The sequence below is a fragment of the Schistosoma haematobium genome, chromosome ZW, assembly GCF_000699445.3.
Source record: "Schistosoma haematobium chromosome ZW, whole genome shotgun sequence".
Lineage (NCBI taxonomy): Eukaryota > Metazoa > Platyhelminthes > Trematoda > Strigeidida > Schistosomatidae > Schistosoma > Schistosoma haematobium.
Genome location: NC_067195.1, coordinates 58,450,187 through 58,477,300, shown reverse-complemented (window position 1 = coordinate 58,477,300; position 27,114 = coordinate 58,450,187). Strand labels below are relative to the sequence as shown.

Sequence of the window (27,114 nt, the reverse complement as noted above, 5' to 3'; positions counted from 1 at the left end):
GGATTGTCGGGGGAAAGCCGGTATTGGTGAGGAGCCGGAAGTACGTCGACTTCAGGAACGACTGACACCAGTTGCCTGTCAACTACTGAAGCGACACCTTCGCATTCCTATAACGCAGTCTGCATTGACGGAAGATTTATTCACCGCTATGGACGCCACGGGGACGTACTACGTACACGTCGACACTAGCCGGTGCTCGTGTCCATTCTTCATTGAAAACGGATTACCATGCCGTCACATATTGGCTTACTGCATACACAGTAACACCGAAGTGAACGTACAGTCAATTTGTGACAGGTGGTTACACTATGATGGTTATCTGACTCATATTGCAGTTGAAAATTATTTCCCAATGCAACACCCTTTCAAGAACCTCGACTAACGTAGCAGTGCCGTTTATACAACGACCTACGACCCATCGCCGAACGTACGAGCAGTGCACTGTCCTATCTGTGGCGCCATTACACCTGTGAATAATATCAAACTAGGTGGCTAGGATAGATAGTCCAAGTAGGATGTATGATAAGGTCTTCTTTTCTGTTGAGAGCAGTAGGATGAAGCATTATATGGAACGTTTCAGCTACTCTCCTTTCTTTGTAATTGGAAAAACCTTTTTGTAATATTTGGATATTTTTGAAATTGATTTAATGGTCGTTGAAAATGGCATGAACTGTTATTGCCGATTTAATTCTGTGAAGACGTGGCTTACACTGAGTCACGAGGCGTCAGAAAATCTATTTTTTTCTGCTCATTGGGATATTACAAATATATTATTTATTTATTGAACGGTTTTTATTGGTTATATGTGTATCCTATGAGGATTGTTTCGATATAGCTATTTTGTTACAGATTGTATTGTAATAGATGAATTTTTTAATTAGCAGTGAAATAAAGTACGTGTGTTTTGTCCTATTCTGAACCCTTGTGAACAAATAAACGCTAGTATGCAGGTACATCTAGTCTAGAAGTCCCAAAAAGAATAAAACGAGAAGCCAGAATTTCAATTTTGTCCATAATTTATTTATTTTATATGATAAATATTCTGATTAAATGCATGAATCGGTTTCTTAAGATGTAAAATAAGATGAAACATTAATCTCTTGAAAAATTCTCAGTTAAAATTTTCTGTCTATAAAATAAAATCTCTTAAATATTTATATCTCAATGGTTAAGATCATGAGTCAGTTGAAGCTAGACCACCATGGAAAACCTGGAAGCACTGGACGGCCGTTTCGTCCTATTGTGGGACTCCTCAGTAGTGCGTATCCATGACCTCGCCCCCTGCGAGATTCGAACCCAGGACCTACTGGTTTCGCGCGCAAGCATTTAACTACTAAACTACTGATATCTTTTACAATTACTTCATATTGAATTTTGATTGGGTATAAACTTAAATTCAGCACTGTTGAATTGGTTATAATAGATAACTATTATTTAGAATTGTTAGGTATGCAGAGGAATGTACCAATAATTATCGTGTTAAGTCGAATGGTGACCTTGGACGTTAAATGGACATTCCCTATTGGCCATTGTTTATTTCACTCGTTAAATATTGTGTAAATGTTGTTTTTTATTTTTATGGTACGATGTGATCTGTTTGGTTAGTATATAAATAGAGTATGTTTGAAATACAATGATTCATAACTCAGAGGCTGTGACTTGCGTTCTAGACTCAACTGGCTGGGCTAGACAGGGAAGCGGGACCAATCGGATCTCTAGGTCGACCTTACGTGTTTTGCGTGTTACTGTGATCGATCGATAAAACGCTGCGTATCATAACCTGCAGTCCAACCGTTACAACGAGAATAAACACATACACAGAAACAACTAGTAAAAATTGATTCATCTTGTTTATAGGGAAAATCTTGTTTTTCATTGAATTGTCAATAGGCATAACAACGTATGGATTGTATAAATGATGTTTATTAGTTAAAAAACAAACTCCTTATAATTAAGATAATGGGAATAGATTTGAAAGATATATTTTATTTTACTAACCAGGAATAGCCGATAGACATTTTTTCATTTGATCACATAAATTAGAACTGAATAATTTGGACCATTTGTAATAAACTATCCATATTTTAATAACTGTACAAATATATTCTATGCAAAGAGATGGTTGATTTACTGAAAATTAAATAACAGATATACATATCTTTATCAGACTTCGTAACAGATAAATAGTTATATTTGTAAACATAAATGAGAATATTGAAGTAACCAAGGCATTCTTCTTAAAAATCGATGATATAGATTATGCAACGAATTACGAGGAAGGAAAAAAGTGAAAATTGTGATAGTATGATAACGTTCAATGTGTGTTTTAATTATCTTGATCTGAAATTTGAATATTACAAAAACATTTACTAGTTACTTTAAATTAAATAATATTCCAGAATCTATTTTCACTGGAAATAATTAATCATTGAATAATTTATGTTTTGTTTTAGTATAAGAGTACTTAATAATCATTAGTCTTCAGATATTACAGTGAGCTTGGTGATCTCAACTTACTTTGATTAATTTCCTTTCATCAATTTTACGTCGTGACGAAAACTATTTACAAATTACAGGAATCTTTACAAATCACTCAAACACTGAACGAATTTCACAGATATGCTACTATAGATTAAACATAGTCAGTTGGTCAGTCATAAGCAACGTAAAACCTGATGCATATGTGTATCGGATCGAGTTGTCACACCATACCAGCGCATCGATGTGAAATTTTCAAGGCGAGTCCCAGAGTAGTACTAGTAGCAACAGTATCAGTAGTAGGAGGAGGGGGAGGAGATATTATGCATAGAAGATAAGAATAGAAAGAATGAATGGATTTGCGACATATCAAGTAGAAGTACTTCGGGATAAAAAGTTAATGTATCTGAGCCACTACAACTGGTCATTAGCTATCCCGCCTAGAACCCCTCACGAATAGTTACGATAACTGAGAGGTCTCCAACTAGATAACCTCCATCTACCTACCTAAACGGCTTAGTGAAACATCCAATAACTTCGTGGACCGATGTCATGTCTTGATTTGGCTACTCCGAGCATTCTTTTTTCAATCTACTCCATCCTACTTCCACTTAGATTGATCACGGAACTATTTCACGCCTATTCATAAAATACTGAACATGTGACATTATTTCAATTATTCTTAGTGACGTTATATTTAGATGGTAATCAGTAGTATCAGTTATATAAATGACACCGTAATCCACAAGAAAAGGTAGTTTTAAGGATAAGCATGAATAAAATACTTTATTGAGACAAAATCTCAAAATCTAACTTTATTTAGAACAGAATAAGATGCAAACGATTTTTGATACACAAGTACGGTTAAGAGATTGATACATTGATATGACAACTGGAAACCCTGAGTAAAACAGTGTTAGTTCAAGACTGTTTCAAGCCACAACACCACACACAAGAAGGAAAACAACAGAAGTATAAAAGTCCTAAAGAAAAAACCAATGTGAATTAAGTGAAACTACAAAAATGAGTAAAACAAATTTTGAATTTAGAGAAACAGCAACAAAGTATGTTGTTTTTTACTTGGTTTTAACTATGACAGACGGTCCGAAAGATCATTGGTTGTTAATATTATTATCATGAGGACCTCAAACAGAAAGACGTACTTCGTAATACCTAAAATAATGGATATGTTTAATGAATGAGTTGGAATTAGTTTTCTAATCAACTTATATTTATTTCGAACTAATGAGATATATCCATTACTCTTAAAAACTACTTAAAACATATTTAAGTAACTTGAATATATACAATTATAAGGTTCTTATCTACGATTAAATCAGAATTTTAGAACATGACCCTTAAAAACTCTTATTGCATCATTTCTAGGTGAAATCTGTCACTCATTCAGCATACCATTAAGAACCAGGGTGTAGTGGAGAGCCATTTCAATTTAGCAAGGAACTGCTGAGCATTAAGTGCTCACAAGCCCTTCAGACATCAGATCGAGGAACTTACGTTCTTCCGATAAACGCTGAACTGTTAGAATCATTGAATTGGCTTTCAAAGGTACACGTTTCCAATTTCAGTCAACTTGTAATGTAACGAGACAATAATTTTGCGCTATTAATGACGGCTATTTCACTTCAAACGTACCTAAACTCCATTGGTCACAACTTTCCACTAGCACCGCAGGAACTCACATGGAAGAAAGTCATTATTGAACTGACTATGATAGTTTAGGTGAAGCAGTTTCGTGGAGATTATTCTGTCATGAAAATAAATTTTAGGATATTCCATTGAAACAAATAAAAGTATTTAAATAAGCGTTATACAAAAAGATATCACTAACCAATTAGAGAATCTATGAAAGAGATCCAATTACCAACAAAAAATTTCAATAATTCACCAGGACTCAAAAGCCACATAAGTAAATTGGTTTCCTGTATACTGTCCTTCGTGTCGAGTAACAGCGTATTCAACAGACATTTGTTGATAAGTTCCAAGATGTTAGTAACAAGGGTAACGAATGAACACATATTAGATTTCTGGGCAGTTATAATATTCGCGCAACAACTCTCTTTCAACCATTTGCAAACCATATTTCCACGAAATGGTCTACCAGTCGAATTATATCCAAATAAGTTAGCAGACAAGTCAGTATTTGAAGGAATTCTATACAGCTGAACTAAAATAGTTGAAATGTTTGCAACGGATTGAACGATTTTCGAATTATCTGTAGATGAAATTTGATGCGAGGCAGTTGACAAACGATGATCTTCAAAGAAATTTGTCCTAATTGAAAAAAGTACAATTGCGACTTGAAACAAACAGTATTTAAAAATGTATTGATGATGACTATCACTATAGGGTTAAATAATCTGGATTTTCGCAACAAACAAATGTATTAATAGCTCATCGCCAGTAGTGGTGGAGATTGATATAATTAGGATAACCGAGTGGTTTATATTGAATATAAGAAAACGTAGTGCAAGAAAATAAATCAGACAAAACTACAAAACGAATGAAAATGAAAAGCTTAATCAAATAAAGATTTTAACATTTAAGAATCTACTGTCCTTTATTCTACGAAGCTAAAAATTAAATCGATAGTCCAGCAAGATACGATGAACAGTGGCTGCATAAATGATATCGTCCTGTAAAGAAAAACATTCATATGTAGCCAATCTAATGCAATTTTTGAAAGAATACTCAGTGAGTTCTTGCAAGCTCAATAATATCCCACTACAATAATAATGATAATAATCGAGAGCTCACTAGAGGTTAGTTTAAAGATGCAACTACTGTAGGACTAGTGGGAAGCCTTCGCCACTGGAGTTTAATCGTGCCGAGTCTGAGACAGTTATCCACAGCAGGCAATGGAAGATGGTCGTTCAATGTCGTGCATTAAATAAAGTTAGACATATATACCGTTGGATGCCAGCTCAGTGGTTTAGGGGTTAAGTGCCCACACATGAAACCAAATATCCCCAGTTAGATTCCCACATGTGGAGTCATGGACGCGTAGTCCTGAGGAGTCCCACATTTGGACAATGCTACCTGGTTTTCAGTCGTTATCTAGCTAAGATTAGTGCGTAATTTAAACAATGAAGAAAACTTATTTAATGAAAATGAGGTCTTGAATCTTATCGAAATCAATTTTGAATCTGTACGTGACAAAAAACATTTTATAAACTTACATCAGTGTATCCAAAATCGGTAAAACTGGAGTTAAATAGTTATTGAATAGTTCTTCAAAAACAGACATAATTTCAAAATCCTTTTCTAGTTCTATACAATGTGTCTTAAAGTATAATTCAATCCAACTGAAATATGTTTCAAGTAAAACTGTACCAAGCGGTTTAATTTCATTAACCAACTTGTCCCATAAAAAGTGTGTATCAGTACATATTTCACAACTGGGATCCTAAATATTCAGGAAAAAAATTCTTACATTAATAGAGAAAATAGAGCATTTTCAACATTAATGTTTATTAATCTAACAAAAACCTTAGTCTAATTTTTAGAAAAATATGTACAACTGGGTACAGTACAGTGTAAGTGAGCCAATAAAAAAACTTTTAACATGTTTAGTAGTTAAAGTAAAGAGGGTGCTAAATTTGATTTTCAAAATAAAAGTACAAATGAAATTTGAAAAAAAAATAAGGGAAAAATGAGATTGAATACTTGATGGAATCAAAAGGTTACTTTATATTAACGATACGATAGAAGAGAAAAAGATTTGTACTTATTAAACATTTGGTACTACATAAAGCTGCTTGAAAGAACCCTCTTAGAACCCGAAACAAGAAGTGAGAAGTTGAACATGTAGGTTGATATAAAAATGTACACATGAGGCATAATAATCATATAATAAAAACCACATATTAGTACTGAGCGAAATGTTTACCAAACAAAAGCCACAGAATAATACACAGATAAATCACAAGATATGACTTTCATAGATTTAGACAAAATATCAGTTTATATATAATTTGTTGGGATATGAAAAATTGCTAATATTACCAGCTTTATTATACGGCCAAAGACAATGAATATTGTGAATTAATTGAAGTTAGATATATAAACAATTGGATTCCAGCTTAGTGGTTTAGAGGTGTTAAGCGTTCGCCCACGAAATCGTAGGTCTTGAGTTCGACCTGCAAAGGGCCATGGATACGCAATTCTAAAAAGCCTCATACAAGGACGAAACAGTCATCCAGTGCTTCCTGATTCTTAATGGGTAGTCTAATTTACGTCAGTTTGTGACATCAATAATACTTGATAATGTCGACAATCCTCCAAACTCATAATGGGCGATTTTTTGAAAACAACGCTGGACTATACAACAAAATAAGTTTTCTTTTATTAACACACAATCGCTAAAAAATATATACTATTATTTATCAGACAGATTTTTTGTAACACTTTCACAGATGATTCAGAAGTATTCACAAGAGCCAATTCTCGTTATAGAATTATTCCATTAACCATAGTTTTCAAATTAATGACTTAAACACTTTATCTCTACAAATCGTCATAACGTGTGCAATAACAATACAATTGTTATTTCTATGCAATTGGTTTCCTTCATAAATATAAAGAAGATAAGGAATAAACGGCAAAATAATCTGGATTTATAGTATTTTGTTGCGTTTTCCTCAGCTAGATGGAAGCCAATATATTTAGTTATTTTCAATTACTAACGAAAATTTTTAATTTAAAGAAATGTTCTGTCTATAAAGAGCAATTTGTTCAGAATGTGAGTTGATGGAAATTTGTAATTAAAATTGTTCCTATTTTATTTTTAAACTGTTACATTCAATCTGTTGCATTAATAATATCTTATCTTACTTGATTTTTTATAGAAGGATTAAATGAACTCAGTAAATTTCGTAACAATTCACCAGTATCTAAACATTGTAACCAAATATTTTTCACTGTATCGTCAATAGCATATGAAATTAAGGAGCGATAAGAAGAATTGTCACTACATTTATTGACAGTATCTAACTTTTAGAATAGACAAAATAGAAACAAAAGTTATACAGAAGTGAAAAATTATCTATCAATGTATGTACATGAAAAATTGACAGTGACAATTCACAATAAGTGTTATGAACGGTTTAAATCGAAAACTATTAAGAAAAGGGTTAAAAAAGCGACTATTTTCTAGATAGACTCTGGCTTCCTGAACTGTATTATTACTTCTGAATGTAGCCAAACTTTTATGGTGTGAGATAATCATTCAATTGGCCACATAAATGAAGTTAGGACATGAGATATATGTGTCGTGTTATTGAATTATATTGTCCAACGCCTGCAACCATAAGTTACAACTATAAAGAGAGCTGCAGCCAGGATGTCTATATCGCCTTAGACGCCTAAAGCTAAACGTTAACGACTTCACAAACTGATGCTATGTATAGTTTGAATGCCTTGAGTTTTCTCTAATCTACTTCAAAGCCTATCAACATAGTGTTTGGGTTGTTTGTGGCTAGACATACGTAAAACATACTTGAATAACTCCAATCGACGAAAATCTATAACCATACTATCCGATTTATCATTTGTACTTAGTAACTTAAGCGTAACCCTCGACATTGTTCACTTAGTGAGTGTCAACATGTACGAGAACCGCTTCGAATAATTCAAATACTTATAATCAAAACAGGACTTCTACTTTTTGTAGGACACGTTTCACACCCATGAAGCATTATGAGGTAGAATGCTGTACTGTATACTGGATAGGCGAAAGTAACGTAATTAGACGTATATAGGCCAGTCACAGCTAAGAGTGTCTTAAAACGTCTAAGACTTCATTTGCGAAGGTTTTTAGTTCCGCGCTGTTGGTATTAAGGACTTTAACTGGTTAGTTTCTAATGGTATTTATGGATACTGAGAGGAGTGCCTCAGTATTTGCCAGTTAGTCACACGTTTTCAGATCTAAAATTCCAAGTATCCTTTTGTATACTGAAATTACGCCTTCGGTTTTGGATCAATGCTCTTTACAATAACCACTACTACTCTTTTATCGGTTACCTTATACTTTTATGTTCCATGTTTTTAATGGTCTGTTGCATATTACATATACTTATAAGTTCTCCAATAAAGAAAAGTTTCCTTATTCTTACAGCACACCCGGAACTAACGTCCGTTTTTGGTTTATTCAATGCTGAACAAATCATCATTTAATTGCTAAGGTTTTGGAAAATAACATTTCCTAGAACAACTGACTTAATCATTTACCATTACTGTGTGAATAATATATGCCACATAGTGTCCCAAAAATATGAGTTTATTTCGCCAATTAAACGTAAAGGAATAATACAGACTAAATTTTACTGGTTCCTATTTTAAATTTAGACGACTGATAATTTCCCTAATTTACACGAATATCAAATGCTGAAATTTGTACACCGGTAATTAGACAGAAACACCTCGAATGAAAGTTATGCAACTGAAAAAACTCACATTATTATCATCAGTGTCACTCTTCTGTAACTCTTGTAGGCAATATTGAAATAAAAGTAAACATGCTTCTAATATATTGGAATTAATTACTGAAGAATCCTTGTGAGAAAGAACGAAAGAAAAAAATATAAGAATACAAAACAATACAACTCATTGATCAGGAATTGACTAACGGTCAGTTTTCAGCTACATATAAGAGCTAGAGGCTATTGATACTTCATGGTCATCTAAACTGCAGTAGGCAGAGTAAAGATTGAACCAAATTCTACAAATAAAGGAAATGTCTAGATACATGTAATCTAACACACTTAACTTAAAAAATGTACAAACACAACATACTCAATGATCATTTAAAATAGATCAAGTAACTAGCGTACCCACTAAATACATTAGTAGCATAGTATATGACACTTCGGAGTTCGAAGTGGTAGGTCGTGCGTCCGAGTCTCACGGTGAGCATCAACAAGGGTGCAAACATATAACTGACTACCTGTAAATAGGAAGAAGTGCGTCCTACAATCCACAAATAGCTCAAGTTTGAAGACATAATGAAACCTTCGACTACATGCAATATCAATGGGGTCCTCTCAGAATGAATATATGACAACAGAGAGTGATCTAAATTTAGTCCAGAGTATTGCATTTTTAGTTTCACCTACGCTACCCTGCTGACCCAACTGAATTAAATGGAATTCAAACTCATAACCAAGTGGATACAGATCAAGTGCTTTAAACATAGAATGACTGCGAAAACCATGCTAAATCAATGAATTTTTCTTAATTTCGGTGTTCATAATTATTTACAAAAGGTTAATGAAGCAGGAAGCTAACCCTAAATATCATGTTCCAAACCACAACTGTGATACACTGCTTTAAGTGCTTTTCACCACCAATCAACAGGTCCCCATATTTTACCAGATATGTAAAACAGCATAATGTATTTCACAAAATAAATATGTTGAAAAGGCAAATTACCGAAAATGGATTTGTTTACTGAATTCGATTACACTATCATTAACTCAATATCACCAAATGAAAAACCCAGCAATAAAATGATATTGTCTCAAAGAGATTTAAACAATATATTTGATCTAGGACATTTTACTATTTTATTTAACTGATTGAATTGAATGTAGCTAACTAATCACGTAAACGTTCGTGTACTTAGCCTTGAGTCACATTTGCGTGACAGCCTAGTGATATTACCCGTCTGCCCAAATCAAAATATATGGAGTCGAATTTGAATTGACTAAGTCTTCATAACTTTTTATTGATCTATTTTCTTATCAATTAATAAGTATGCAGTCAAAGCAATGTAGATATTATTCTCATGCTTATGGCTTTCATGAGAAACTGATAAATGGATATGAGACATATGACTGGCTCAAAATCTATATACAAACCAAAATTTGCCTACAAATAAAGTATTCAGAATAAAGGAAAAAACATACTGAGCAAATCAATATATCTGTACAATTTTCTGACGATGTCCTAAAATTTTTCTCTTCCTCACTGCCAGAATTCAAAACGCACTGAACATTATTGTTATCACTCTTACTGTTACTGTTTCCTGAGGATTTCTGAGTCAGATATAATCGTAGTTCAATAGTAAGGGTTGTAACAACAAGAGTAAATGGTTCACCATGATTAGTTTGATTGCAAAAATTTTCCAACCATTTTAATGATTGAAAAACGTTTGACAAAGCGATCAAAAATTGGAGAACTATACAGAATTGTTTATTGATGCTGTAAAATCCTATAATACATAGTATAATATAAAAATAAAGTTATTAAACTGAATGCTACTTGGAAGTAATATAAATTTCAAAGTCACTTCATATGCAACGTAGAACCTGACACATGTTCATTGGTCGTCATATCACATTAGCACAGCGAGATAAAATAACTTCAAGACAAATTCCACAGAAGAAGAGGTAGTAACAATATCAGTAGAAGTAGAAAAAGATCATATATAGAGAAAGGAAGACAAAAGCAAGATTTTGAGACTCAGGTTCTAGAGAAAGACAAGGAGTGGATGCACTTCCGCCATTGTGAACGATTCTGAGCTACTCTACCCAAAGTCTTTAACCATTGGTTGTGATAGTTGTGCAGGCCTCAACCAGATAGTCTAAGCCCATTAACATGGCTTAGTTCCACTTTTAGTAACTTCATAAACTGCTGCCATATCTTGGTTAGGCACACCCCCTAGTTTCCTCCCAATTACACTATACATACTGACGATATACATATCCGATGGCAAAGATATTTTGAGAAACCTAATTAATTATTACAATAGTAATAAATTTAATTATAACTTGAATCAGCAGTAAAAACTAACACCAGAAGTATGAATTAAAAATGGGTAGAAAATCTTTGTGAATAATTTGTTGCATCTTAGTTTAAGGTTAACTAACAGTTAAAAGTTCATCAATCTCCAATGTATGGATTCGTTTCTCCACATCCGGTTTATTGTATACATGAAAAGTGAGAATCGTAACATAAGTAGTATACTTTTTAAGCCGGCAAAATGACATTCAATACTAAGTTAGAGATATGATTCTCGGAATGCTATAAATTAACAAAATTATAAATCTTTAATTAATCTCGTCAAACATATTGGGGAAATAAAAACCATAAAAATAGGTTAAAACTTTGGGAACTTCATATATATTCAAACTACTGTTTCTTCAAAGGTATATCAGAAAAAACCTCGTTAGTTATCTAGCTACTACCTATATAACTACAATAGGTAATCTTATTATAGAACCGTATATATAATAGTTGTAAGACTATATGTGAATTTTCAGTAAGTTCATATGACGTCTACATAAAATTAGATGTAGTCGTATCGGTTGAACACAAAAACGTACACGTACTTGGTGAATACATGATTGCACATAAAGAGGTATTGCAAGAACATAAATAGTTCTCTATTGATCGCATACAACAAATGCTAGAAAATATTCATCGTTCAGTTAATTTTAGTGACTGATATCGAGTAATGACCATTAGTTATAATTATAAGTCGATGCTGTTTGGTAAGAACTCCGCCTGGAGTCCCTCCGGGGGCTACTACCGGTCCCAAGCCCGGATAAAGGAGGGTTGGGCATGGGGTTAGCGTCCCCATCCCGTAGAAAACTAACTCGCTAAGAAAACGCTAACCAGAAAAAATTATTTAAACCTTTTAAACTCTGCCCTGGGAGTCAGGTCTTCTTTTAGAAGAACTATGACGCCTCATGAAGAAAGCCGAATTCCTTCGGAAGTTACGAGGCCGATGCCCCTTCTGACAACCAGAGCGACCATTTATTTAGGTAAATGGAATGTTCGTACAATGTGGGACACTGGGAGTGTCTTCCAAATTGCTGCAGAAATGAGGAGATACAACCTAGAGGTACTTGGGATCAGTGAAACACATTGGACACAAGTTGGACAACAACGACTGACTACAGGAGAGCTCCTGTTATACTCCGGCCATGAAGAAGAAAATGCACCACATACACAAGGAGTTGCATTGATGGTGTCCAAACAAGCACAAAATGCACTTATAGGATGAGAATCTCATGGACCAAGGATCATCAAAGCCTCAGTCAAAACAAAGAAAGAAGGCATTTCAATGAACATCATCCAATGCTATGCGCCTACCAACGACTACAATGAAGACGCTAAAGATCAATTCTACAATAGGCTGCAGTCAATCATCGAGAAGTGCCCAACAAAGGACCTGACCATTCTGATGTCAGTCAGTCAGTCAGTAACAACGTAGATCTTCGTACGTACGTACATCAGTTCGAGTTGCCACACCACATTAGCACAGAGATGCAGTTGTCGATTCAAATCCCATAGTGGTAGACGTAATAAGAGTATAAGCAGTAATCGGGAAGATTAGGGTTTGGAGATGTTATTTAAAGAGTATAATCCAGTGAAATAAATTTGGAAAGAGGAAAAAAAGGGACATGAAGAATTCAGAAGATTAGAATTCGGGAGAACACAGAGAGTGGATGCACCTGCGCCATTGCAAACGATTTTGAGCCATGTCAATCAGGGTCTCTAACCATCGGTTGCTATCATCTCGCCGTCCCCAACCAGGTAGTCTACACCTACCAACATGACTCAGTCCACTTGTCAGTGACTTCATGGACTTGTGCCATGTTTTGGTTTGGCCGCCCCTAGCTTTCTTCCAACCTACTCCTATACCACTGAACATAGCACGTCGAGGCAGTCGGTCGTTGGGCATACGTAACACGTGTCCCAGCCATCTCAACTGATGAAGTTTCACTACTTCATCAATTGATTTGCCATCCTTACCTAGTACCCGTTTCCTAACAACTGTGTTACTTACTCGATGGTCCCATGATATACGAGCAATGTTTCGAAGACACCTATGATCAAATACTAGTAGCCTACGGATATCCTCTACTCTTACCGGCCATGTTTCACTGCCATAAAGTAGGACGGAACGAACTGCTGCGCAGTAAACACGTCCTTTGGTTGATAGACGGATATTTCGCCTACGCCATAAATGACGCAAGTTGGCAAAAGCTAGTCGAGCCTTCTGTATCCGTGCTGAGATTTCGTCACACACCAGACCACAACGGCTGATGAGACTTCCAAGATAAGTGAAGCGGTCGTCACACTCAACTACTTCACTCCCTATCACTATTTAGGGTGTCGATGTAACCCAATCCTGAAGCAACATTTTGCATTTCGGGGGAGAGAATCGCATCCCGAACATGCTTGCATTGTTGCTTAGAGTGGTCAGAAGACTCTGCATTTTGCCAGCGTCTTCACCAAATAAAACTATGTCATCTGCATATTCTAAGTCAACAAGTGAACCTCCTGGTAGAAGTTCAACCCCTGGAAATTTAGATGAGGAGAGTGTTATCTCTAAAAGTACGTCGACGACAAAGTTGAACAACAATGGGGAGAGTGGACAGCCCTGACGAACACCACTTGAGGTAATCAATTCTGATGACAGTTCGCCATAAGCTCTCACTCTACCAGTTGTGTTCGAGTAGAGAGCTTTTACAAGGTTGATGTACTTCTTTGGTACTCCTTTCAATGACAAACACTGCCATAGAACCTCACGATCAACAGAGTCGAATGCTGCTTTAAGGTCGAGAAATACTACCGTTGTGGGGCGTCTGAATGTGTCTGTGTTCTAGAACCTGACGTAGTGTGAATATCTGGTCTATACAACCACGTCCAGGTCGAAAACCAGCCTGATTTTCTCTAGTCTGCTCTTCACGAGCTTTAGTTAGGCGTCGAAGTATTATTGAAACTAATATTTTAGACACTATATTAGTCAAACTGATTCCTCTGTGATTGTCACAAGAGGACTTTTGTCCTTTCTTATAGACTGGCACAATCAGTGATTGAGACCAGTCAGATGGGATTACGTCCAGTTCCCAAATTCTACCTAAGACCTCGGTTAATCTCATTGCTAATACTGGACCACCATCCTTAAAAATCTCAGGAGTAAACCTGTCAGGGCGTGCTGCTCTCCCTCGTTTCAGATTTCCTATGGCTTTTTCAACTTCGTAAAGAGACGGAGGACCTACATTAACTCGCCATTCAGGTTGACTGGAGATCGTGGGAAACCGAAGTGTGGCTGAAGGCCAGTTGAACTGATCCCTAAAGTGTTCTGCCCATCGATCCAATCTCCTGGATTGAGATTGTATAATATGTCCAGCTTTCTCTGAGATTGTTTCGCTAACGGTCGGGTTCCTAATTCCGGTTTCCTTAACGAGTCTGAACAATTATCTGCTATTACCTATTGCCGCTGCCTTTTCCATCTATCTTGCTTTCGCCACCCACCACTGTTCGCGATCATTGCGTAGGCTTCTTGTCAGCTCGCGCTTAAGCTGACTCCGCTCTTCATTATGTTCAGAGCCAGGTGGAATGAGTTTCCGAGCATCTATCTCACTGATAGATGCTGCTGAGATCCAGTGTTGCTCCCTAACCTTCTGGTTTACCTTACTAACAGATATCACTGCTGTTTCCACAGCTTTTCGGATATCATTCCATGCTGCCTCAGGGTGGGCATCACATACATGGCTGCCTAATTGTTTTCCTAGTTGTTCCTGAAATATACTCTTAGCTTGACTATCATTAAGTAGGGCCCTAAGAGGATTACTTGCAGCGTCTTTCCTACGTCCAGTAAGACGCAGACAGATACGCGCTCGCACTAGAGCATGATCTCAATCTAAGCATGTGCTCCAGAATGAGCGACAGTCTTCTATCGAGCCCCTCCATCGGTGGCTGATAGCGATGTGATCTATTTGGGTTCAACGTTGGGACGAATTAGGGGGTCGCCAAGTTAAAAGATGTTTTGCTTATGCTTAAAGTTAGTATTTGCAAGAAACAGGCAGTTATCTTTGAGCCACGACACCATAAGATCCACCCAGGTGTCTTTCCCTATCGCTTAGTTTACCTACTTGAGCATTAAAGTCACCAGCCACTATTACTACATCCGAGCGCCTAGCTTTTCGGAAAAGGTCCGAAAGCTTTCTGTAAAACTCATCTTTTACATCATCTGCGCTGCAGTCAGTGGGAGAATAGGCAGAGACGACGAAGAGGCAACGACGAGTGTCCCTATCTTTCCGGATTCTTACTGTTCCGTTCAGTCGGACAGCGCACAAACGACTGTCTACTGGGATCCACTCTAAGAGAGCTAGTTCTGCCCTAGGACTCAATGCTATACCCACGCCGGCGAGTCCACGGGAAGCAGAATCAGGGCTTCCAGATACACGAAGCGTAAATCGAGTCGGTTCTTTATTTTGGTATAGTGAGGTCAAATGAATGACGCTACTTGGATCCTGTATGCGCGTTTCGGAGACGCAGCACACGTCGATGGCGCGAGATTCTAAAGTTTTAGCTAAGGAAGCCTGCTGTCCTATTTGGCAAAGTGTTCGTACGTTAAAAGCTCCTACGTGTAGTTTAGAGAGTGGTTTCAGGAGACCAGGAATGGCGTTCCACGTACTCGAATCGTTTGCCCTAGCGGTGCGAGGTGATAAAGAGACGTGGGGATGGTTAGTCGGGGAGATAAGAGAGGTATTAGAAGGTGTAGGAAAGATTTGAACGTGACCACCTTGGTCTCTTGTGCTGTTACGGGTATGAGGGCTGATATCACTTCCCGGCTGCCCACACCGTGGAAGGGTATTTCTTGAGGAACCTGAAAAGGAAATTGGATTAGTGTTGGTCTTGACGACCTGGGAGCGTGACCGCAGAGCCCAAGGGACAACTGCTTGAGGCCGGTCGCGCACGGCCATTTTGTGGAAGGTTTTGACGTGTTAGCTCCGTTCTTCAAAGGGCCTTACCGCCGGAGACGGAAATCCGTGAAGTAAGGTGAGGTGTGACATTTCTAGGGTCGGCCTTTTCTAACCCCACCCCTCCTTGTGGGAAGGCAGCATCGCTGTCATGCTGGATGTCCGAGGGAAACACCTTACTGCTGTCACACCCCTCTACAGCCAGCAGTACGACTTCGCCCTCAGACCTTGAGTTGCTGCTTTTAGTCTTACCGTTCACCAATTGACCTGCCTGGCATGGTAGAACCTACAGAAACATATAATCCAGCCAATATAGTTCGGTCGGGTCATCACGATAGGCAAGCCCGACCACCGCGTCAAGGTAGCAGCTTCGATCGGGATGTGTGAGATGTGAGATTTCAATGCCAAGGTTGGAACGGACAACACTGAACATGAAGACATCATGGGACGACAAGGACTGGGAGAAAGAAACGAAAATGGTGAGAGATTCGCAAATCTATGTGCCTTCAATAAGCTGGTCATAGGCAGCACCATATTCCCACATAAACGCATACACAAAACCACATGGACTTCACCGGATTACACCACGCAAAACCAAATCGACCATATTTGCATCAACAAAACGTTCAGGAGGACTATAGAGGACGTGAGAACCAAGAGAGGAGTTGATATAGCTTCAGATCATCACTTGTTGGTCGCCAAAATGAAATTGAAACTCAAGAAACACTGGACAACGGGGCGGACAATATCACAAAAGTTCAATACGGCCTTTCTTCAGGATACTAACAAACTCAACAAATTCAAGATAGACCTCAGCAACAAGTTCCAGGCCTTTCATGATCTACTCAATGGAGAAGGAACTACTGTGGAGAGCAATTGGAAGGGGATCAAAGAGGCAATCACTTCAACATGTCGTGAGGTCCTGGGCCACAAGAAGCACCATCACAAGGAATGGATCACTGTTGATACACTGGATAAGATTCAAGAAAGGAGGAACAAGAAAGCAGCAATCAATACCAGTCGAACAAGAGCAGAAAAAGCCAGGGCACAAGCTGAATACACAGAAGTTGACAAACAAGTGAAGAAGAGCATCAGAACCGACAAACATAAATATGTGGAAGATCTAGCAACGACGGCGGAAAAGGCTGCAAGAGAAGGAAACATGAGACAATTGTATGACACGACAAAGAAACTCTCTGGAAATCGCCGAAAACCTGAACGACCAGTGAAAAGCAAGGAAGGCGAGGTAATCACCAACATTGAAGAACAACGACACAGGTGGGTAGAACACTTCAAAGAACTCTTGAATCGACCAGCCCCACTGAACCCACCCAACATCGAAACAGCACCCACGGACTTCCCAATCAATGTTGGCCCACCAACAATCGAAGAAATCAACATGGCCATCAGACAAATCAAGAGTGGCAAAGCAGCAGGACCAGACAACATTCCAGCAGAGGCACTAAAAGCAGACGTAGCAGCAACTGCACGGATACTCCACATTCTCTTCAATAAAATTTGGGATGAGGAACAAGTACCAACAGACTGGAAAGAAGGACTTCTGATCAAAATACCGAAGAAAGGCGATCTCAGCAAGTGTGATAACTGCAGGGGCATCACTCTTCTCTCAATACCGAAAAAAGTCTTCAACAGGGTATTGTTAAACAGGATGAAGGACTGCGTAGACGCCCAAATTCGTGACCAACAGGCAGGATTCCGTAAGGATAGATCGTTTACAGACCAAATCGCAACTCTACGGATCATTGTGGAACAATCAATTGAATGGAATTCATCACTCTACATCAACTTCATCGACTACGTAAAGGCATTTGATAGCGTGGACAGAACAACACTATGGAAACTTCTTCGACACTACGGCGTGCCTCAGAAGATAGTCAATATAATACAGAATTCCTATGATGGATTAAACTGCAAAATCGTGCATGGGAGACAATTGACAGACTCGTTCGAGGTAAAGACCGGTGTTAGGCAAGGTTGCTTACTCTCACCCTTTCTCTTTCTCCTGGTGATCGACTGGATCATGAAGACGTCAACGTCTGAAGGGAAGCACGGGATACAATGGACATCTAGGATGCAATTGGACGATCTAGACTTCGCAGACGATCTGGCCCTTCTATCCCAAACGCAACAACAAATGCAGGAGAAGACGACCAGTGTAGCAGCAGCCTCAGCAGCAATAGGTCTCAATATACACAAAGGGAAGAGCAAGGTTCTCCGATACAACACAACATGCAACAACCGAGTCACACTTGACGGAGAAGATTTGGAAGATGTAAAAACCTTTACATATTTGGGCAGCATCATTGATGAATACGGTGGATCTGATGCAGATGTGAAGGCGCGAATCGGCAAAGCAAGAGCAGCATATTTACAACTGAAGAACATCTGGAACTCAAAGCAACTGTCAGCCAACACCAAGGTCAGGATTTTCAATACAAATGTCAAGACAGTTCTACTGTTTACTGGGGCAGAAACCTGGAGAACTACGAAAGCCATCATCCAGAAAATACAGGTGTTTATTTAACAATTGTCTACGCAAAATACTTCGGATCCGTTGGCCGGACACTATTAGCAACAACCTACTGTGGGAGAGAACAAACCAGATCCCAGCGGAGGAAGAAATCAGGAAGAAGCGCTGGAAGTGGATAGGACACATATTGAGGAAAGCACCCAACTGCGTCACAAGACAAGCCCTCACATGGAATCCTCAAGGCCAAAAGAAAAGAGGAAGACCAAAGAACACATTACGACGGGAAATGGAAATAGACATGAGAAAAATGAACAAGAATTGGATGGAACTAGAAAAGAAGGCCCAGGACAGAGTGGGTTGGAGAATGCTGGTCAGCGGCCTATGCTCTATTAGGAGTAACAGGCGTAACTTCGCAACTTCGCTTCGCTGTTTGGTAAGAAGTGATGGAAAATTCACATAATATAATCATGTTTTACTACAATACGCCTAAAGAATTAAAATATTTAGAAGACAAACTAATATCAGACAATGTAAACAAAATATATCTTAATAAAATTTGATTTCTCAAAAAGTGGACTCACGTTCAGTCTTCAAGCAATTCAAACAAAATAGAATTGGATGTTTAAGATGTTCTAATAAACCTATACCATTATCAATTGTAGGCATTAAATTTATTAATTTTATCATTAAAATTAAGTAATTCCAAAGCAAATTATCCTGAAATAAAAAAAAACAAAATTTATTGTAATAATGCAGATGATTTACAGAGCATAATACCGATTTCATTCCAATTATATTTAAGTACGAGTAAATACAATAGGAAATAAATGAACAAATGTTTGATAATTATAACGCTTTTCTTTCATGGTTTTACATTAAGAACAGGAGTGAGGTACTTAATATAATTTGTAATAACCACGTAAACACATGTAATGTAGAACCACAGTTATGACAGTGTAGTGAGAAGATGAAGCTCATCTGAAAAATGTGATGTGTTCACACCATTCACTTATCGAGGAACCAACTTATGAAAATTAATGAAGTCCTACTGAATAATAGTTCAAATAACAAAGTAACACATATGTGCAGGATAATTTGTCTACTTGACGAGCACGAGAAAGGTGAAGAATAACTTAAAAGCGTGAACGTGATAATAACGAATAGTTAGAATCAGAAAGATCAAAACATTAGAAAGATGTATTAATAATCAAATCACCACTTACGAAAGTGATAGGGCCACGTAAGAATGATGAGTTGTACGTGTCTCATGCACAGAGTTTAGGATTGAAAAGATGGATTGCTAACGCCTCTGCAGAGCACAAATTATTGAATTGGACTCCTCACTACTTTCAATTCAACCAATAAAAGTGTCATCTATGTATCTTTTGTATACGCAGAAGCCGTCAACCGTCGGTTGAAGCACTTTATTCTCAAGATTGGGCATGAAAGAATCCACTAGAAGAGGGGCCAGTGGTGAGCTCATAACTACGTCGTTGATATGTCTATAAAACTGATTATCAAATTGGAAACTGGACATTGAGGGTACATCGCAAGGGTAATTCCTTTAGACGATTTTTTGGAACATTAATATCGAGGTTTTTGTTATTTATGATGAAAATATTGGCCTTAATGCCATCCTGCATAAGTTCAAAGATTGACATTATTCAATTAAATTCACATTGGAATCAAAATTGAGTTCAGAATTTTGTATCTACGGTGCTTAAACTAAAACTTGCAAGAACTCCTACAGTTCCTACAGAAACTTTCTTCAAGGGCATTGAGTTCAAGGGAGATGCTGCTGGAGAGATTCTAAAAAACCTCTCAACGAAATCTCTGAGAAAACCTTTGTATACTTCTGGGCTTTGCATCGTCTTTCCAACTTTCTCATCATTCATGGATGTGCCAAAGATAAACTCCTGGATTGAACAAAAAATACAAGTACAACTCATCATTCTTACGTGGCCCTATCACTTTCGTAAGTGGTGATTTGATTATTAATACATCTTTCTAATGTTTTGATCTTTCTGATTCTAACTATTCGTTATTATCACGTTCACGCTTTTAAGTTATTCTTCACCTTTCTCGTGCTCGTCAAGTAGACAAATTATCCTGCACATATGTGTTACTTTGTTATTTGAACTATTATTCAGTAGGACTTCATTAATTTTCATAAGTTGGTTCCTCGATAAGTGAATGGTGTGAACGCATCACAATTTTCAGATCCACCTTATCTTAACTATACTACCGAAATTCATTCAAGGGGCTGTTTTATAGGACGAAAATTCGCTAACCCTATCGCCATATTTTCAACGTTAAAAATATTTACTCAAGCATAAAAACATATTTCTCACCCCTAATTAAACTAAACTAGCAAATTGGAAAATTAAGACTGTATGTTTTATGTTAAACCACGGCAGAATAATAATGGTTGTCATTGTAAGAAAGGCAACATGAAACTAATACTATATATACTGTATAGTTTAATTATCTGGAAAAATCTCTGTGCTATTGAACTTCTGGGAGTTACTGATACCTTCCGACTCCCAATCCATAGACAGGCACAGTTTTTTGAAGTGATTTTGGTGAAACAAATTTGAAAATTATCTGTTTAAATGAACGTTTCTGATAAGTAGTTTAACAACTTAAGTCTATATCACTAATTGATTACGTAAAGCACTTTCAGGAATATTGACTACTGTAGTTTTATTATCTAATAAACGAAAAGTACAATTTAATTACTTCAAATAATGCGAAGTCCCAGTTATTCTAGTGAAACACCATCCCATCATATTTCCCGAATTATAGTGTGAAAAAGAGTTCTTTACACATAAACAATTTGACCGTATTTTTATGGTACAATAGCTCCTTAAAAAATGAGTTTCTACCGAGCTGAAGGTCAATTGCTCCTGTGGACAGCAAGCACGATCACTATTACAAGGAATAGAGGTCAGTAAAGCATAAATTGGAAATCTTAACGGGAAATTATCACTTACATAACACAAACTATTTCTTTGAATAGATCAATATTATAATACGCGGTTATCTCGGAAAACTCACTTTACACGATGGATCGAATTTTTCACAACAAACGGCCAAGCTCTTTAACAGAGAATCTTCCAAATCTATATTGTTTTTTACACCATACCGTAGAAGTTCACTCAAAAATAAAAGACAATCTGTTTCAGCTGAAACGAAATGATAAAATATCCTGGGGGAAAAATGAGACGTACGCATATATAATTCACATGTTTTTTTGACTGAAATAGTCAAAACAGATGGAAGGCTACCATTGAAATCGACAAAGGCATTAAACTGTATAATCTGATTTAATACAGGGAATACAAGTGATGATATAGTTCTGTCCGTTGAAGGGCTGGAATAAAATTACGAGGGATGAGTGAAGGGAAACAGAACTTACGAGAGATATACCAAATTCCACAAGCCAGGAAATAATAACTCAAAACCTTTTAATCCGATCTAATGCGAATTCATAAATTATTCGTTAAAACAGGTCTTACGATTGATGGATCGAACGCCATATTCGCGATACATTCAATGAGTGATAAGCGAAGGTTACTCGGAAGACTATCCTTATCTGGAGTAAGGAAAGTATATTAACGTATTATTAACAGACTAAGTATATATAGATAGATAGAGATGCAGAAAAGTGGGAAACACTAAATTTAGATATCGATTAGATGGCTGCATTTACTTTAGAAACTGTACCACTCTGGAAGTGAAAGGTGTATTTTGCATTTTAAATCGATATAATCAGCTAAACGGTCTGGCATGATAACCAAGCCATCTTACACAGGTAAATCTACGGAAGTAAAGATACACGAATCGTGTGGACTATACATCTCAAGAGTAAACTAACTAGTAATTATGACTAGCATTTTTCTACTTTGCGCGAGACCATCGAAGTTTAAAATATTCCTGAGAAATCACTAGCATTTGAAGTTTACATAACAAACAAGAAATTTAAAAAGAACTTTTAGTAGGCATATTTTAATCTAACTGGTCTTTCTACAACACCGTATATCTAGCTTCTATCTAAAATAAATGAAGAAATGATTGCAATCGTGTCAAGATTCTGTTGGGTGGTGGCTTAATGACTGAAGCGCTCCAACTACTTCCGTTTAGTCAACCTGATAAGATCACAACCCTTCACATTCAGAGTGTGACTTATATTTAGGTACGTGGTGAGTGAGGTAATTTATTTGAATAAAATTAATTAATAGGTAGACCAAATGGAAGAAGACAGAACCAGGTTTGATGAAACACTTACCAAGTGCACCTTTGTTAAATAAAAAGTGGAGGATTTACCCACAAACCTAGATGGTGTTGCTTTTTTCCTAGGAAAGGCCTTACATAGCTATGTAAGACGACTTGATTAGTTTATCAACATCTTAGACAGAAATAAGTGTATATTTAACACACACAGAGACATAATGACTTCACTAAGATTAATGTCCCATAAATACTTAAGATATGAAAATAGAAAACAGAAAGCCTATCTTAGTAACGAAGCTAGTGAAAGTACACTGTCGTTACCTGGACGATAGATATTCTCTTTAAAATGGATAGAAATGTAGAAAAAATTGATGAGACATGAAGGCTTATCACATTTACGCATAAGATGAAATGTTGAAATCAAATAGTTCTATTCCTATTTAGTGCTGGTGGCGTGAGTGATGAGATCAATGCACGTATAGTGAAAGCCAGAGCGGCTTATGCCAATCTGGGCCACCTTTGGCACCTTCGCAACGTCAATCTGGCTATAAAAGGTCGGATCTATAACGCGTCGGTGAGAGCAGTTCCGCTCTATGCTTGTGAAACGTGGCCTCTCCGAGTTGAGGACGTTAGACGACTCTCTGTGTTTGATCGTCGTTGTCTCCGAAGGATGGCTGACATCCAGTGGCAACACCATGTTAGTAATGCAGAGGTTCAGCATCGTCTGTTCGGGCACAGAGATGATAATGCAATCGCTGTCACCATCTTGAAACATCGACTTCGGTGGCTTGGACATGTTCTACGAATGTCGTCCCAGAGAATTCCACGTCGTGCATTATTTTTCGATACTGGGACTGGTTGGAAAAAGTGGAGGTGGTTAGTGTATGACATGGTGTAGCGGTATGAAAGAAGGCTGCAAAGGACTGGCTTCTGTCGGTCCTTCACGACTACCTCGTTGGGGTCCTAGAGATGGTGCGACACAGTGGCTAGAGACGTTATCAGATATGGCTCAGAATAGAAGCCAGTGGCGATCCTGCTGTAACTTTATTTTGCTTTCTTCATAAAAAGTGGTTATATCTTCCTTAACTGAAAGAATTCTTCTGGTTGTACCTTTTCGTTTCCCCCATTATTATTATTGCTATTATTATTATTACTACGTTACCTTACACTAGTCTGTGGTCGTTATTGTTCTTTTTTTCTTTTACACTCCTTACCTTTTTTTCTCTTACCATTCTTCTTATTTTGTGTGGAGCATATATATTTGATGCCACCTTGTACCAATATTTATGTGTTCAAATATATATATATATATATATATATATATATATATATATACTGCAGTCCACTACGGTAAGATAGTATATTTTCAGTGTCTGAATACCATTATTACAAAATATGTCGTGACGATAAACATTTAAAAACATTTTACAGGAAAAGCAATATTATTAAGATTAAATAAGTATATTAGCCAATATTTGTGTATCTGTATTGTGGCAGAAACATCATTTTAAAAGTATTAATGAGTTAAAGCTAATAGAACGACATATCATGCACATAGACTAGAAGCAAGCTGTACAGATGAATGCACTCGACCTTTGAATATGAAAGATGAGATCTTCTGGTGGTTTAAACTGGTCCAACTGTTTAATTAGTCAGCTCTATGAGACATGTGAACGGGTACCCATCAGTTGGAATACAAGTATCAAATTTTCATAGATATGCTTGGAGCAAACAGATTATATTGCTTATAAGAAGATAACAATCTCAGATGTTTATTAGATCTACAAGCGCATATTAAACATCGTCAGACACTACCTTTTACAAATGCTTGAATTAGTTCTTACGAAATTATGAAATTAGAATGTACTCAGAACAATTTCAGTTACATACATTCATTCTAAATCCTTAGTATTTCAAACGAATACTCTTGAAATTTTATAACGACCGAATATTTAATTTCCCTATTTTTCATGTATCCGCGTACATGTGTTTTTGACATTTACCAAGTGCATACATAAGTGATCACAATTTAATCTTGTTTTACTGAGACTTAACCCTTATTCCGTCCACTTATTTTGTATACTGAGTATAAAAACCTCGTTAGGCAATGATAAATCATTCCATAGGAAAGTATATACATAGTCATCAACCTATTTTGGACACTCCGTTGAAACCGAACTTCGTAAGCACTGTTTTGTTGCTCTTTTTTCATATGTACTTTTTCATCATCTGATTTCTCAGTGATCAGTCTTCCTGAAGATCCACTCACTGACTTGCAATATTATCATGCTATAGTATTGTTTAATGAGAACTAACAAAATGTAGCCATATGAGCACTTTGAGTAATAAAGCAGATATTAATTTTTATTCCTCTAGATGCAAAATGTTTGTGACTGACTCTTATCAAATAAACGTCATTGCAGTAGATCTATGTATATAAAACTCGAAAGTTTGTTTTCTTTGCTTGCGGCCCCACATACTACTAGAATAAACTAGTTCACACTAAAAAGTTGGTTATGGAAATAGAACGTAAGACTAATAATAATCACTTACCAAGTAATAAATATTGAGCAAGTCTCTCAAAGGGAATACAGATTGCAGCATTGTCTTTTCCCACAGTTTTGATAGACTAGAATATCAATATAAATCGAAGTTATTTAGCGTATACTAACATTCAAAACATTCAAAATGTCACCATCCATAAATATGATGAGATCTTGGATTGTTTCGCTAAAAGTAACAACCAATACAAATTACAGAACCAGTTGACAGGAAGAATTCGAGCTACAAGGTGACCTGAAAAACACAGGAGTGTTCATTTGAATAAACATACTGACAAATTATAAAGCGAAATAGATGATTTAACGTTACAGAAATATTGCAACAATGACTACCAAGTAACAAAATGACGACAGGATATGCCAGAAGTACAACAAACTTCACTAAGCATGATCAAGAATAACTAATAGCAATTATTAATCCAAAGTGATTAACTTATCGATGTAGGTATAAATAATTTCCTAGAATAAATAGTTCTGTAAACGCCTGAGATTAATGCTAATCTTGTTCGTAACATTAGATACCAGATAGCTTAGAGTAATTGGTCAGAGTAATACTAGATCAAGCTACGAGCAAGTGAAGAACGTTTCATACGCTTTAGCTGACCAGTTTAAATGGTAGGTTAAGTAATTTTCGGATACAGTCAAATAAATCCATCCTATTAACCATCATCCCCTTAGAACTTGCTTGTACTTGACTTCGTTAAGAATACTGGTGTTTTAACTGTCAACTCCGTTAGTTACCAATGGATTAACAAAAACATATGAGAGTATTAAGGATTGTTTGTTGAGAGAAGCCGAGAAGATATGGGAGTGAGACCATAATTCATGTGTTTAGGAACTAGAGTGAGTTTTCGTGGCGAACTGACGTCAGATATAGTATGACACTGAATGCGAATACGACTTATGGACAAACAAATAAAGTTCAAGATCTCAGGTCTTGTATGTCGGCTCATAATTTATTCATCAATATGTCTAAGTAGTATATACTAATAACATATATTAGCACTATAGCTTAAATCAGATCGTGACGAAAAAACACTAATTCCCAACCTTGAAGTCTAACTGTAAATCCTAATCTCAGTTTCCCACAAAAACAAAAACCATTTCAAACTTTCGCCGTCAACAATGCACGAGACTCACGAAACTAACCACCAACCTTAAAAGCAGCGCCAATACCGAATTTCCGCCTTCAAACTCAAGGTTATAGATTGAATTTAAAACCGCAAAAGGTTTCGTATCCTTATTTCGAAACAAGAGCAAGTATCCAACCCATCTATTTGGAGCTAATATAAGCTCAATCTTGACAGCTGGAGTAATGTGGACACACTGTGACGTGCATGAGTTCACATCGCATACGATCATAAAAAAACAGTCAGAATAAATAAGCCAATAAGTGACAAGGTCAAAGTGTGGCTTATGAAGAATGAATGGGCTGGCTTGTTCCGAAGCTAGAATAAGCTATTTGGGCTTAACATAGCACATGACGCTACTTTATCCTTCACAGACTATAAAAGATATTAGTGGTTAAGGTGTTATCAAACTCCGAACACTTTTGGTATCTTTATACGTATTAGTTAAGTGGCTATGCTTCACAGAATCTATAGTTTGTAACATC

The 27,114-nt window shown here is 36.8% G+C and overlaps 1 protein-coding gene across 1 annotated transcript in view; it reads right to left on the bottom strand.

Moving 5' to 3' along the window:
* MS3_00004002 (uncharacterized protein) overlaps window positions 1-26,697 on the bottom strand; it is a 36,012-nt gene extending 9,315 nt beyond the window's left edge. Inside the window, exons 1-14 of the mRNA XM_051211885.1 lie at window positions 26,656-26,697; window positions 25,611-25,734; window positions 25,492-25,567; window positions 22,224-22,300; window positions 22,124-22,182; window positions 21,936-22,078; window positions 21,763-21,890; window positions 19,287-19,422; window positions 10,401-10,705; window positions 8,950-9,048; window positions 7,330-7,488; window positions 5,676-5,902; window positions 4,328-4,770; window positions 1,999-2,130 (exon numbers count right to left, since the gene is read on the bottom strand). Of these exons, the coding sequence (XP_051071998.1) occupies window positions 1,999-2,130; window positions 4,328-4,770; window positions 5,676-5,902; window positions 7,330-7,488; window positions 8,950-9,048; window positions 10,401-10,705; window positions 19,287-19,422; window positions 21,763-21,890; window positions 21,936-22,078; window positions 22,124-22,182; window positions 22,224-22,300; window positions 25,492-25,567; window positions 25,611-25,640 (2,014 nt within the window). The 5' untranslated portion in view covers window positions 25,641-25,734; window positions 26,656-26,697. The remainder of the gene's footprint in view (window positions 1-1,998; window positions 2,131-4,327; window positions 4,771-5,675; window positions 5,903-7,329; window positions 7,489-8,949; window positions 9,049-10,400; window positions 10,706-19,286; window positions 19,423-21,762; window positions 21,891-21,935; window positions 22,079-22,123; window positions 22,183-22,223; window positions 22,301-25,491; window positions 25,568-25,610; window positions 25,735-26,655) is intronic.
* Window positions 26,698-27,114: the final 417 nt, after the last annotated feature.